Source organism: Cinclus cinclus, chromosome 8 (assembly GCF_963662255.1).
Source record: "Cinclus cinclus chromosome 8, bCinCin1.1, whole genome shotgun sequence".
In the NCBI taxonomy this organism is placed as follows: Eukaryota; Metazoa; Chordata; class Aves; order Passeriformes; family Cinclidae; genus Cinclus; species Cinclus cinclus.
This window is the reverse complement of record NC_085053.1, coordinates 16,477,706-16,490,885: the sequence shown is the minus strand read 5'-3', so window position 1 is coordinate 16,490,885 and position 13,180 is coordinate 16,477,706. Positions and strand designations below refer to the sequence as shown.

General features: G+C 41.6%; 1 protein-coding gene across 1 annotated transcript in view; it reads right to left on the bottom strand.

Moving 5' to 3' along the window:
• Positions 1 to 9,162: 9,162 nt before the first annotated feature.
• The window catches only part of ZNHIT6 (zinc finger HIT-type containing 6), a 31,456-nt gene continuing 27,438 nt past the window's right edge, over positions 9,163 to 13,180 (bottom strand). Inside the window, exon 10 of the mRNA XM_062497931.1 lies at positions 9,163 to 9,248. Within this exon, the coding sequence (XP_062353915.1) occupies positions 9,163 to 9,248 (86 nt within the window). The remainder of the gene's footprint in view (positions 9,249 to 13,180) is intronic.

Genomic DNA, 13,180 nt, shown 5'->3' with positions numbered 1-13,180 from the left:
ATTACAGTTTACACTGTGGGACACAGATGGCATTTGGCTAAGCAAGGGAGCTCCCTGGCATGCAGTAAAAAAATGACATTTAAAGAAATGAACTAGAGCAGGATCTAAGAAAGCATCCAACACTGTACACTTCTGGTTAGCCTAAAGCTGTGCCACAGATAAGAATGACAGGAAACCTGCAACTGGGTATTGTTTTCTTCTCCTTGTGTGGGTATTGCTCTGTCAAAATATTCTCCCACAATCCAGTAAGAAAGATACTGCTCATAATAAAACAGAGTGATTTTTAAGTTTTAGAATTGTGAAGGGGTGTCATCCAGTGTCACTAGTTACAAGCAGAATCAGTTAAGGGTTAATTTTTTATTAATTAGACATAAATAGCTCAATAAAATAAATAGCCAAATATCTCAGAAGCTTATCTCTGGCAGCTAATGCTTTGCCTGAGAAATTACAGCCTTCCCTCTTTTCTGCTCAGTCAAGTTTTCTCCCTGAAGGCGTTCAAAAGTTGAGCTGTTTTGGAATTCACCACCTGGCCACCAATCTCAGCTGCACCTAAACTTGTCTGTACAGTATTTGTTGACAGCAGAAGGGTAAAATGCAAGGAAGCACTTTTGTTTGGCTTCTACGTAGATCTAGCACTGAACACTTCACTACATCAGCTGCTCACTGAGAAGCCATCAGGTTTACACATTGGGTTATTGTCAGGAGAGGAAGAGGATACACTGCTCCCAGACACCCAGCAGCTGCAGGCGCATTCCTCGCCATCGCCACTGTCACCCACACTTGAATCACATCCATCTTCCCACCAACGTAAGTAACAGCTCCCCAAAAAAATCACACGTACGTGTAACTGTACTGAACTCAGAGACCCCAGCTGTAACACACACGTCATGGACAAACACGGCCCTGCTGACTCCTGCCTGAGGTGTGGCTCTAGCCAGGCCCCAGGGTTTACAACCTGCGCTTTGGTTTTTCCATGTAAGGGGTGCTTCTGTATCCTGCTCACTGGAAATGTACTGTTGGGAGAATAGGGGCTGGAAAAGCAGGTCACATAAATGTAAGAGTAAAATATACTAAGTGAAGTTATCCTGATACAAAGAGTAAAATGAATCCCACTAAAAAAACCTGCAAGTCTTCCAAAGTGGGGCTGTTACACTAATAACCCATATAGTCCTCTCTTCTATTTTGCATTTCACAATTATGTGGCAAAACTACTTTTACAACACTACGAAAAGGAAATTTTTGTGTCATCTTTGCTCTTGCTATGAAACCTTTACATCCTCTGTTGTTCCAGCAGAATAAAAAGAACAAAAAACAAACCTAAGTAGTAGGTGTGAATATATAAAGAATTATAAGCTCAGGTTCCAATAAGTGAAGCAGCAGGGCTTACAGGTAAAGTAATGAGCACAACTATAATTATATTTCTTGTCAAAAACTAAAATATCAATACCCTGCTTCCAGAGGGGATACCAGGAGATGAGGAGTTAGGAACACGATAAAAAAACCTACATGACAAAAAGCTGTGCATTTGGAGCGAATTCAAACGCTGAAAGTAAAGCCACCAGCACCGTGTGGAGCTCCCTGGAGCTGGGCAGAGCCGGGGAGAGTCCAGACACGGCAGGAGGGAGAGCGGCACTGCTCCAGCCTTCAGCGCAGGTCCCAGCACTGTCCCGCCACAGCAGCCCTGCTCCAGTCTGTCCCCTCTCTCTCCTGTCCCGCTGGCACTGTCCCCCCGCTCCGGGACAGGGCGCTCGGCCGAGTCCGGTGCTGCCGCCACAAGGAGCGCTTCTCACACTGCACCTTCAGGACCGAAGGAATGCACAGCCTTGTGTGCCACGCGCTTACTTGATGGTGGCAAGCGCTGGAACATCAAGGTTACACATTATATGTTCCCTACTATTGAAGGCAACATAGTGAAGACAATGTTTCAGCTTCCATAAGCGCTCCGTGGCAGGAAACGCAACAAAAACAGCAACACGCAGCCAGACTTCCATGACTGCGCCAAGTCCTTGCGGGATGCTGCCAGTGTGCTCTCCTGAAGCAGCAGCAGGTAGAGGAAAAGCTGATATTGTACTGACAGTGGGACAACCGAGCTACTGCTGAACCCTCACGGGGCTGTGAGAACCTCTTCATCCACACATCAGTTACTGCAGAGCCCACGGCAGATGAGTCCCCTGGGCTGCCTGACCCTCCAGCTGACACTGTCTGGGAAGCAGACCCATCTCCCTGCTACTCGTGCACGGCCACTGGGCTGTGCAGGAACAAGCAGTGACCCTGTGATCAGTGCGACTGCTGCAGGAGGATTTCCAGCCCACTGAACCTGCATGAATCCCTCACATGTCTTGAGGACTGAAACAAAAAAGTCTGCAGTGGGCAGCCATTCATGGCTGGAAGTCGAGCCTACCTACCCACACAGAAGCAGTTAAATGTGTCAAACCAGAGGCTTGCTCTTGCCAGATGCTTGGCTTTCTGAGCCGATCCTGCAGAAATGCATGTGCACAATGTAGCTCACTTGTTTAATCAGTGAAACTATTTTGAAGCAGAGTTCCAAGTGCTCAGCACACCGCAAGGGAAGGCTGTATAGTTTTACCAGCTGCTCTGCCTCAATCCACTTTCTTTCATGTAGACACGTCCTCATTTTCACCTTCAGTTTCTTCCTGCATATTACATACCCACAAATAAAACAGCACATAGAAACAGGAAAGCATCACAGTGAAAGCAGCAACATAAAACTAGCTTTGGAAGTACCTAGAAATGCACTCCAATGCATAGACAACTATATTGCATCGAATAGCAGTGAGACTTGGTGTCTAGAAAATATAAATCCTGAAAAAAAAAAAAAAGACTCCAACAGAATGATACAATAAGCACCTGTCTGTCACACTGTAAAGACCAAACACCAAGAAACTAAATAGATGGCATCCACTATGCTATGGTTCCCCCATAAAACTACACAGCTATGACTTCTATGTACACAATTTATATTGGAGAAGATCCTGGAAGACCCCAAGGCACCATTCACATAAGCAACTTCATCTGTCTTGAAGTACAACTACTTACAGGATGGAATGTAACAACCATCCAGGAGGAAAACATTACACAATTTTTTGTAAGTTTTCATTTTCTAGTCAGAAGAAATTCAAGGGTGGGGGTGACTACATTTGCCCAGATGGGAATCCAGCTGGGACACACACATTAACTACTTCACCACCTGACAAATGGCAGTTTTAATCAGAATGAAGGGGCTCCATTTAAGTGAGTGAAACAATCAGCAGTAGCCCAGCAGTGTTTTGAGACCACTGAACATCAGAACAAAAGAAACCCAGTATAACAGCCAACTCAAAGACATCAGTTTCTCTGAAACGACTAATTTCCTTCAGCATCTTGAACCAACTTCTACTTAGTCTATTACTTTGACAAAATCAGACATAAAGATGTCATGGCTCTAAAACCAGCAGTCTATTTGGAACTTGAAACAGGAAAATGCAATTTTCTCTACAGAGGCACATATTTGTGCTGAAGTGGAACAATGCTGCTAAAATCAATATGGATGCCCAAGCACAGCTGAAAGTAGAGGCTGGGAAAAAAGGTCTACAAAGATACCACTGAAAATTTAGATCATAGAATCACAGAAATGCCAGGCTGGAAGAGACACAACAGGATCATCAGGTCCAACCCTGGGCCCTGTGCAGGAAACCCTGCGTCACACTATGTGCCTGAGAGCATTGTCCAAACACTTCTTGAACTCTGCCAGGCTGGTGCTGTGACCACTGCCCTGGGGAGCTGTTCCAGTGCCCAAACACCCTCTGGGTGAAGAGACTTCTCCTGATACCCAACCTAAACCTCCCTGACTCATTTCAGGCCATTCCCTCGGGTCCTGTCGCTGTCACCACAGAGCAGAGATCAGTGCCTGCTGCTCCTCTTCCCCTCACAAGGAAGTTGTAGCTGCACTGAGGTCTGCCCTCAGTCTCCTGCAGGCTGAACAGACCCAGTGCCCTCAGCCCCTCCTCACACAGCTTCCCCTCACGGCTCTTCACCACCTCTGCTGTCCTCTGGACACTCTGATAGCTTAATGTCTTTCTTACACTGTGGCACCCAAAACTGCCCCATCACTTGAGGTGAGACTGGCCCAGTGCAGTGCAGAGAAGGACAATCCCCTCCCTTGCCTGGCTGGACACAGTTGCTCCTGTGCTGGCTGTGTGAAAGTGATAGGGATTTCTTGGCCAGCTTTTATTGCCAGTCATCCATTCTTTTTTGTTAGTATCTACATCTCATCCACTGACTTGATGTTTACCCCACCTTAGCACAGCTCTACTCCCTGTTAGCACTCTTGGAAAAAGACACAAATTCTGGAGCTACAATACAGACCCAGTAGAGAACCTAGAACCAGCAAATGCAAAGGAAAGAGCAGCTTTCACAGTTGCTTCTTCCTTCTCCTTGAGGCAGAACAGGGATGACGGGAAGAAAGTGGCAATGCAGTTTTAAAAACACTTTTGCTTTTCCACCAGCTGAAATTATGCAGGAACCAGCCAGCTCCCTCTGTAGTGTAGTCATTTATTCTCTAAAAAAAGACTCCCTCTCCCTTCTCATTTCTATTCTTCCTTCTCTGGCAGATTATTTTGACCTCATTCTGATTTGTCATGCAACCACATGAACAGCTGTACTGATGCAGCTGATGCAAAAAGTCTCATGCAAATGGATTAGATAAACACAAGGACTACTGTGACAGTCAAATAAAAAGAAATTAAATCCACCATTTCTATCATGAGTTCACAAAGACATTGCCTTACCCCAAAGGTAGGCAAAGCTCTAGTGGCTTTCAATATTTTATCACCTACTGATTCTTCCTGCCAAAAAGCCAACTATAATAAGATATCCTGAAAATGCTTTTCTGCAGGAAAAGTTAGAAGTGGTGAAATTAGGCCAGGCCATGGAAACTTTGCTTCCAAAGCAACAACAAAAAAACGGTACAATGCACGGGACCATTAAGGGAAAGCAGCTCTCAAAACAAAAGCATCACTAGACCAAAGTCACTGTGTACTATGGGCCTCTGAGACCTGCTGGGGCACAGTGAGGACACACTTCCATTATCAAATCACAGACAGCTGAACAATTATCCCTCTTTTCACCTGGTTTTACATGTCATCTCTAACTTTCCTTTCAGTTTCAGTATTTGAGTTATTTTTGCTGCCATTTCTTGTCTTGCATACATGAGACCTCTTTCCATTTCACCACAGATTTCCCGCAAATAAAACCATATGCACTACCATAGCAACATTTTAATACAAACACAGTGTAATCTTTGTTCACTGAAGTACACAGTTCATTTCTTTTTCTCTTATTAACAGAACCTGCATCTGCATACAGTTTAACTGAATGCCATAGCAACAACATAAACATCAATTCAAGATATTTTTTCCTTTGGAGGGCAGAAGAATAAATGTTTTCAGGAAAAGAGTGGGACTTCAAGCAGAATGAAATATTTGTGACTAAACAGGGCCTGAAGTTACATCATCACAGCTGTATATTTACACATGGAAAGCCTGCTCTTGCACGGTGTTATACATTCTCAGCTCCTACAGATGTCAACAGAGAACAGCTGTATCTGGCAGGGCAAGGACTGAATCCCAGCTATGCTGATGCACAACACGTAGCTGGGACTTGTTATCAGCACTCCCCTGAACTTAGAAATCCATGCACTGCTTCAGACTGGAGTCCACGTTCTGCACCGAGTTTTCCTCCAGAGCACTGCTGACTGAGTTAACAAAAACTGGTCCAGCATGCCTTGAAGGACCAGTGCCAGCCACACATTCTGTGGCATGACCCCCTCTTCCTCTATGGATCAACAATTCCTAATGCCAAGATAAATGCAGCGAAACTTAGAATTCAAACGTGTTCATTCAAAACTGAGCTGTTACACTGACAGGGGGTACAACGCTGTTTACCCATGACAACTCAATTATGTCTCATACCCCCAGCAAGTTATACAAAAAAGGAAAAGAACCAAGTTCTCTCCCATGGCTGACTCAATCCTACCTCCCAGCTATTGCTGTGTGCTTAGCTATGCTCTATTTTTGTCCTTTAAGGTTTGTGAAAGGGATGACATCATTAAACTTTAAATTTTTTTAAGTAGTGTGTTCATTCAAGACAAGAGCCTTTACTCTTTGTAAGCTGATAGTCCTCCAGCTGAAGCATGCTGAAAAGTCTAAACATTAAAAGAAATACTATAACAACACTACACAGAAATAGCTTGTTCCTTCTGTGACAAATAGTTTATAGAGGAAAATAAATGAGTAAGCATAGTAGGCATAAATTCAAGCACTCAATACAAGCTGGTGTTGAATGAAGATTAAAACAACATCACACAATTCTCATTCACAGACATGATCTGTTCTGAATCAAGGCAGAGTCCTGTACGGATCTGTGTGTAATAAGCCTACAATAGTATGTTTTCAAAATGGACAGAACTGAAGTCCTTTAGGCAGCCTCAGCTCCATGTCTTAAATTTCCAGGTCTTCACCAGAAATTTTAAAAATACAGATGCTTTTTCTCTCCCCAGTTTATTACAAGGTGCCTGTTTCAGGTTAAGTTGCTCAGAAAGAAATTAAAAATTTTCTTTAACTGCCTACCAAAGTGTTAAAAGTCATCTGCCTAGCACAACAGTGCATAAACTTTAATTAAACCAGAAACCTCATTATTATGGAGAATTACCATGAATATGAAGGATTTTGATTTATTATTATGAAGAAAAATTGAAAAAGCTTAAGAAACCTGAATAAATATTTGAATTGCATTTTGGTTTATATTTGATCAATCACCTCTGTTCAAATAAGTGTAACTGAAAAATAGGTAAGTAGTAACCTAGGAATAAGTGGCAAATGCTACCTTTCACTCTCAGTTTGACTGAACTCTGGGAAATTATTCCCAGCTTTGTCTGGGAAATTTCAGTTCTAGTAACCACTGCAGGAATGCTCCTTAGTCATTTCTTAAAGCCTTCTTTAAGGTAAATCTGAAGGACAGATTTAACAGCATCTTCATTTAAAAATAAATTATCTTGTGTTTGACTCACAAGGAAGCTTAAAGAAGATTTATACAAGAAAAAAACCCCTCACAGGCAAACTTTCTCATACAATTAATGAAAAACCCCAAGAGCACAGGAAAGTAATGCAAAGCACAAATCTGTGCTCCTCAGCCAAAGACTAATCATACACATGCAGATCAACACTACTATTTGCAGCACTCTCATTTTGACTGTGCTCTGAATCCAACAGAAATGCCATGCTTTTACTTCAGATGAAACATTTTCTGGCAAATGAACTGTGGCAGTTTTGCTATTTGGCTCTTTTATTGGTATTACTATGCAGGAGTTCAAGAATGGTCTAAAGTAATTTGTGGCTACCAAGTCAGTGCACAGCAATCACTGATTAGGAAAAGCTTATTCTCTTTCAATGAACTGAAAAAATATGAAAGCAGCACCTATAGCTAGGAATCCAGGTCCTTTAAAAAGGGTTAAAAAAACAAATGCTGAAACAAGAGGTGGGCAGAGGACCAACAATGACTGAGAAAGAAAATAGAGCACAGGTGGCTATTGCCAGGGAAGAAGAAAAACTTTCCTGTTTCACCAGAGGTTGCAAAACACACAAGAGAAAGGACACATGATATCACTGGGAGAAAAAGCAGTATGTGACTACAAAGGTCTGACATTCTGGCCAAACTTTGGTAGTGAGCTGTCGTGGCAAACAACTTTTTAACTCCAATTTCTTTACAAGGGGAAAAACCCTGCTCTAAAACTCTGAACATCTCAAAAATCCTCTCCATGCAGCATGACTGGTGAGGACATAGCAGCCTGGAGCCCTGAATCCCAGACTGAGTCCAGAAGCCTAAACCCTCTCCTGTACTGCTCCCACAGCCTCCTGTTACCTCCATAAATTCCTTCACTGCTTTCTGTTGTGTTTCCACCTACAACATCAGCACTGGCAGAAGGACACTTTTAACTGAAATACCACCTTCGTGGCAATTCAGCACACACCCCAGGCCAGCAACACACAAAGGTTCTTGTCTCAAGCAGGAGACAGAGCCTGGGAACTAAGGGAGCAGCAACCTCAGAGAGCTGTTTAGAGTGATTATGTACTAAGACTTTACAAATGCTGGCTTGGCCAAACCCTTGCAAAACTATGGCAAAGTCTGATGCTGACTGCTGAGAATGCCCTGGTGCAGTGGGGACAGGGGCTCACCTGGCTTGCACCACTTGTGGCATTGCTGGTCTCATCCTCCAACAGACCCCACAGGCACAGGGGACTTGGATACAGGATATGTCGTCTGTGATCCAGGAATCTCTTCAGAAGTCAACAACTGTCAGCAGATAATACAGTAGAGGATTTTTTTCCTTTATGATTTGTTTTTTTAAGTAGGCAAATTTAGATAATATGCCAGTAAGTATTTACAATACCTAACTTCAGTAGGTAATAGGAATATGAGATGCATAACACAAGCATTCTTTAGAAGTCCTGTGTTATTTGCATTAGTGCCAGTCTACGTATCCATTTCTATGGATTTAAAAACCCATGATAATTTAGAAGACCTGTAGAGAAGACTAAACACACTGCAACATGCCACCCTGAAACAGTGTGACCTGTCCATTAACATATGAAACAAGATGCAACCAAGTAAGGAACAACAACAAAACAAAACCATCAAGCATCTAAAATGTAACCAGAGAAGATCAAAAGCAACCTAAGACCATTTTCAGCAGCTCAGTGTTACACAGAAATACTGTAATAGGAAACTGATCTAATGAAATAACTGTACTTTTTTCCCAGCGAATTTAAGCATTAAGACTCAAATCCACATACAAATACAAATATGTAATCAGATATTTAAACCCAAAAATTTGGCACTGAGTTGGTTAGGGAAAAAAGAAAAACAATGGTGCAATTAAAGACTGCAATTAAATTAGAATTTCTTTTTCTGGAACCACAATGCCCCATCTTTTTATTTACATCCCAAAATATGCATTATTAAATCCAAAAACAGTAAAGCACTTTGAGAGTGCTACCTTTAGTAAATGAAGTTAAGTCAAGCCTCTAGGAACTTAGTTGTATTTAAAAAAATAATTAAATAATACAAAAATAAAAGCTCATTCCACCCTCTTCTCTCAAAGAACTGTCATGAACTGTCCCGAATCTCCCCTTCTTCCACAGAGGAAAGGGATGAACTTTCACTGTCTGAGTTCTCTGCAGGTTCACTGCCATCTGGGGATATAGAACACAAAAAACAAACAAGCAATTAATTTCAGCAATGTTGTTTGTTCATGAAACAGAAGGAGTTTCGTATCTTCTTTTCTTTAGGACAGCTATTTCATAAGACATAACCAGCTTCATGACACAGAATAAAGCCCTGGATATGACATCATTGTTGAAGGAGAAAGCAAACCAATGTTGAGAATTCCTTTAACCTTTTAAATCTTGGTCTTTCAGTCAAATAGGAAAGCAGAGTATTTACCCTGCAATGAATTAAAAATAATTCACACTTTTCTTAGCATTTCAGTAAAAGTGTAAAATTACAGAGAAATTTGAAATGGAAAATTAAACTGATGTAGCTTTGTGCTTCTTCCACACGTTCCAACATCCCAAAGATAGTGATAAGGCTGGTGGAGTTCAAGGGGCACAATAACTTGTCCTTTAAGGCATGGCTATTGTGCTCTGCTGAGATCATATAGTGAAAGTCTCATCTCCAAAACTGGTCTTCAGCCCACACACCCCAGGGATCCTTCTTTAACAAGCACTGACCCTGGTCACCTTGTGCTGACATCATCAAATGCCACTTGGTTGGTGACATTCAAGCAGCACAAAAATAAACTACAGCAAAGCAGGCCCATGATTCACACTCTGCTCTCATTGTTATTTTCAGTATTTGATCTATGAATTTAAAGATGTTTTTGAGCATTTAGTATCAAAGGTTTCATTAAAAGAATCCTACCAAGAGGGAGCTGATGAAATATAGCTACTGTCTGGTCAGGATCAGTTCCACAGATGGCAAACATGGATAATACATAGGACACAGTGTGCACCTGTACAGTTTCCAAGGAATTTGTTCAAGAAAATAGAAGCATTTCACCCAGAAACATCAGAGGTCACATTTTGTCTATATTAAATCTAGTGTATAATCAATTAACATTTATATGCCAGATATGTACTGAGTAATGCACAAAGTAAGGCCTGTGAAAGCTTCTATAATCCTCTGCTATCTTCAGCCATGACTGACCTTGTATGCTGAAATCAGAGCACCTGTAGTTTTTGCTGTTAGGCAAGTCAAGCATCAAAACATCACATAAAAGAATGTGGCAATCTTCTGACTCACAGCAAGGCTCAACAGACAGATTTTACTTCTGTCTGTTTCAGTAATATTTAACAGGAATTACAGATTGCCTTCATTAAAAAAGAGCATATTTGTATGGTGCTTAATAGCACTGCCTATAAATTAAGACTACCCAATACTTCTCAGCATGAAACTGTCTTCAGTTTACTTATAATGTAAAATATAAACTCCAAGTTTTAGTATTTCAGTGACAGTTTCCTTCCTCAATATTTATTTTCCTTGTGTAGTTGAAAGTTTCAGCCAAAATACTTCAGCCATTTCTGTAAAGAAGAATACAAAAAATAGGCTTTATACTCATTAAATCTTAGCAGTTTCTCTTTAAAGGTGTCCAGCTCTAGCCTATCCCCCAGTCCTTGGGCATTACTACTTGAGTCTCAGGGAGAATGGTGATGTTTCCCCAGCATGTGCCTGTTGCTGTGGCTATGAAAACTTGACTCTGTTCTTTCTGCAGAAGGGGATAGATCTAACATTGCTCAGGAAGGAAGCAGTATTTTAGCCATTCCTGCAAGACTTTGCTTCTTGTTCTAGCCTGGGTCCCTTGCAAACAGGGTCAGCAGAGTTATGGTTGCCTGAGCTCCCATGCTCAGCAGACACCCTGCCACACATCCACTCATCAGTGTGGCAGCTGTTTGCCTGGAATGCAAAGGGAGGACAAGTGTCCCTCTGGGTGCCAGGAGGCAGAGGAAAGGCAGCACTGGTGGCAATAGGGTCAGCAGGATGGATGGCTTGGGAGGAGTGGGCCACTGATGCAGAAAGCCATACATGGCAAAGAAATTGGACTGCAACAAACACAAAAGATGCTGTAGCAGAAAGGTCACACTTTGGGAGATGGGAAGGGGCTAAAATACTTCTCTGATTACAACAGACTTCTCCCTGTATAGTCTGGAGGTTAACATAAGATTTGCACTCTTACCAATTATCTGTGAATGCAACTGCTAAAACAGACCAGAAATCTATTTTTTAACTCCTATATTCTGTAAAGATGACATACAAAAGAAAAGCACAATGATTGTGACACACTAACTAAAATGGTACTTTGTCTTCAGGCAGAGTAATAGCAACAAAAAAGTCCTCCAACTGTTATATTCATGTTGTGAACATGCTTATCCTCAAAGAATCTAAAATTACTGTCAAAGGCTTCTACTCTGAACAGAAAAAATACCAAGAACACAGGTTCCCAACCTAACTCAAGGCTGAAGTTGATTATTAATATCTTAACCAAATTGACAATAAGTTATGATAAAAGTTGTGAAAATCACACTATTTTTTCCATTTGCTGTAACTTTTGCTATGTCATAACTAAGACACCTTAACAGGGAGCTATTAAATTCATTTTTATGGAATCTACAGAAACAATTAAAACAACAACACAAATCAATGTTTCTCAAAATGTTTCTCATTCTGAAATGGCTGTTCCGTGTTCTGAGAACCCCTGCAGGGATGACTACTCATCAAATGATTCCTACAGCAGAGGAAGCCTACTGTCCTCAAGACACACACTTGCAGTGCCCTGTGATAGAGCTGTTGACACTTCCTTGCTATTACTGGCTCTCTCTTCCCCTCCTCTTCTGCCTTTTACAGAGTCAGGTAGGTGCTGCAGCAGCAGGACCTCGAAATACCATTGTTCAGTCAACACTTACTTGAATCCATACCCTTAAAAGGACAACCTCCCTATTAGCTCAGAAGACAATGACAACCCTATACAGATAAGTGCATGAGACAATCAATTCCAATTCCCTCCTGAGCCATAGAGGTACAGCTGAGTACTGAAAAGCAAGGCTCCCACACAAAGAAATACTGGATAAACTCAAAAGCACCCAGCTTCATGTACTGCAGTGTCTGTATGTGCACTCCCAGGGTGTGTATCACAGGGCCCAGTTACTCAGACCTGACCTGGTCCCCTACAGGCTGTCTCACTCTCAGAAGCCCCTGCAGTGCATAGCACAAGGAATTTTTGTGTGCCACATCTTTGGGTGCAGATTGCTCTCACTTAGGGGATCATTCAGTGTAATCTAGCCAGAACAGCTCTGTGGAGGTCCAGAATTGCTGGTACACTGTTCTCAGTCCCGTATTTCATCAGTTAAATGATGAAATATAGAAATACATATGACTGAGCTGCTGCACAGAAATAGTAATTGCAAATATATCCCAAAGGTTTTCTGTAAAATTCTGTAAGAATCAGACTGGCCCACCACTGAAAATTATGGGATATGATAACTCAGGTGACTAGGTGAGGGACTAGGAGATGAAAACTGATTCCCTATTTCAACAGCTGAAATATCTTTTAGCCATCTTTTAGCTTCAGAAACAGATGCTGGAACATGAAGCCTTTGTACTGCGGCGAAAAACGGAAATTAACTTAGAAACTAAAAGCAAACTCCTTCTAGATCTGGATTCTCTTCCAAATTAACTCCAAGATGAAAGTTTTTCCTCAACAAAGTAATTTTTAAAAGATAACACTGTGCTTTATCCCACCCAAAAAGTGACTTTGCCATTATGATTTCTAATAAATACCTCACAACTCAGAATTATTTGTTCAACGTTAGCAGCAGTGCTAGAAAATAATGGAGAACAACTCCTTTGCATGATTATCAGGTTTACTTAAAACTCATCTTCCCCAGACAGCTTGACTCTTCAGAAACAATCAACTCTGTCAAACTTTGCTATGTTAAAGAAGAAAAAAATTAGCACAAGTCTGAATAGTTGCTTCAAATTAGCGGCTAAAATATATAAAACCTCCAGGAAAGCACAAGTAAACAAAGTTAGAAAAAACACAGCCAATACAGCTCATGGATGTATGCCATCT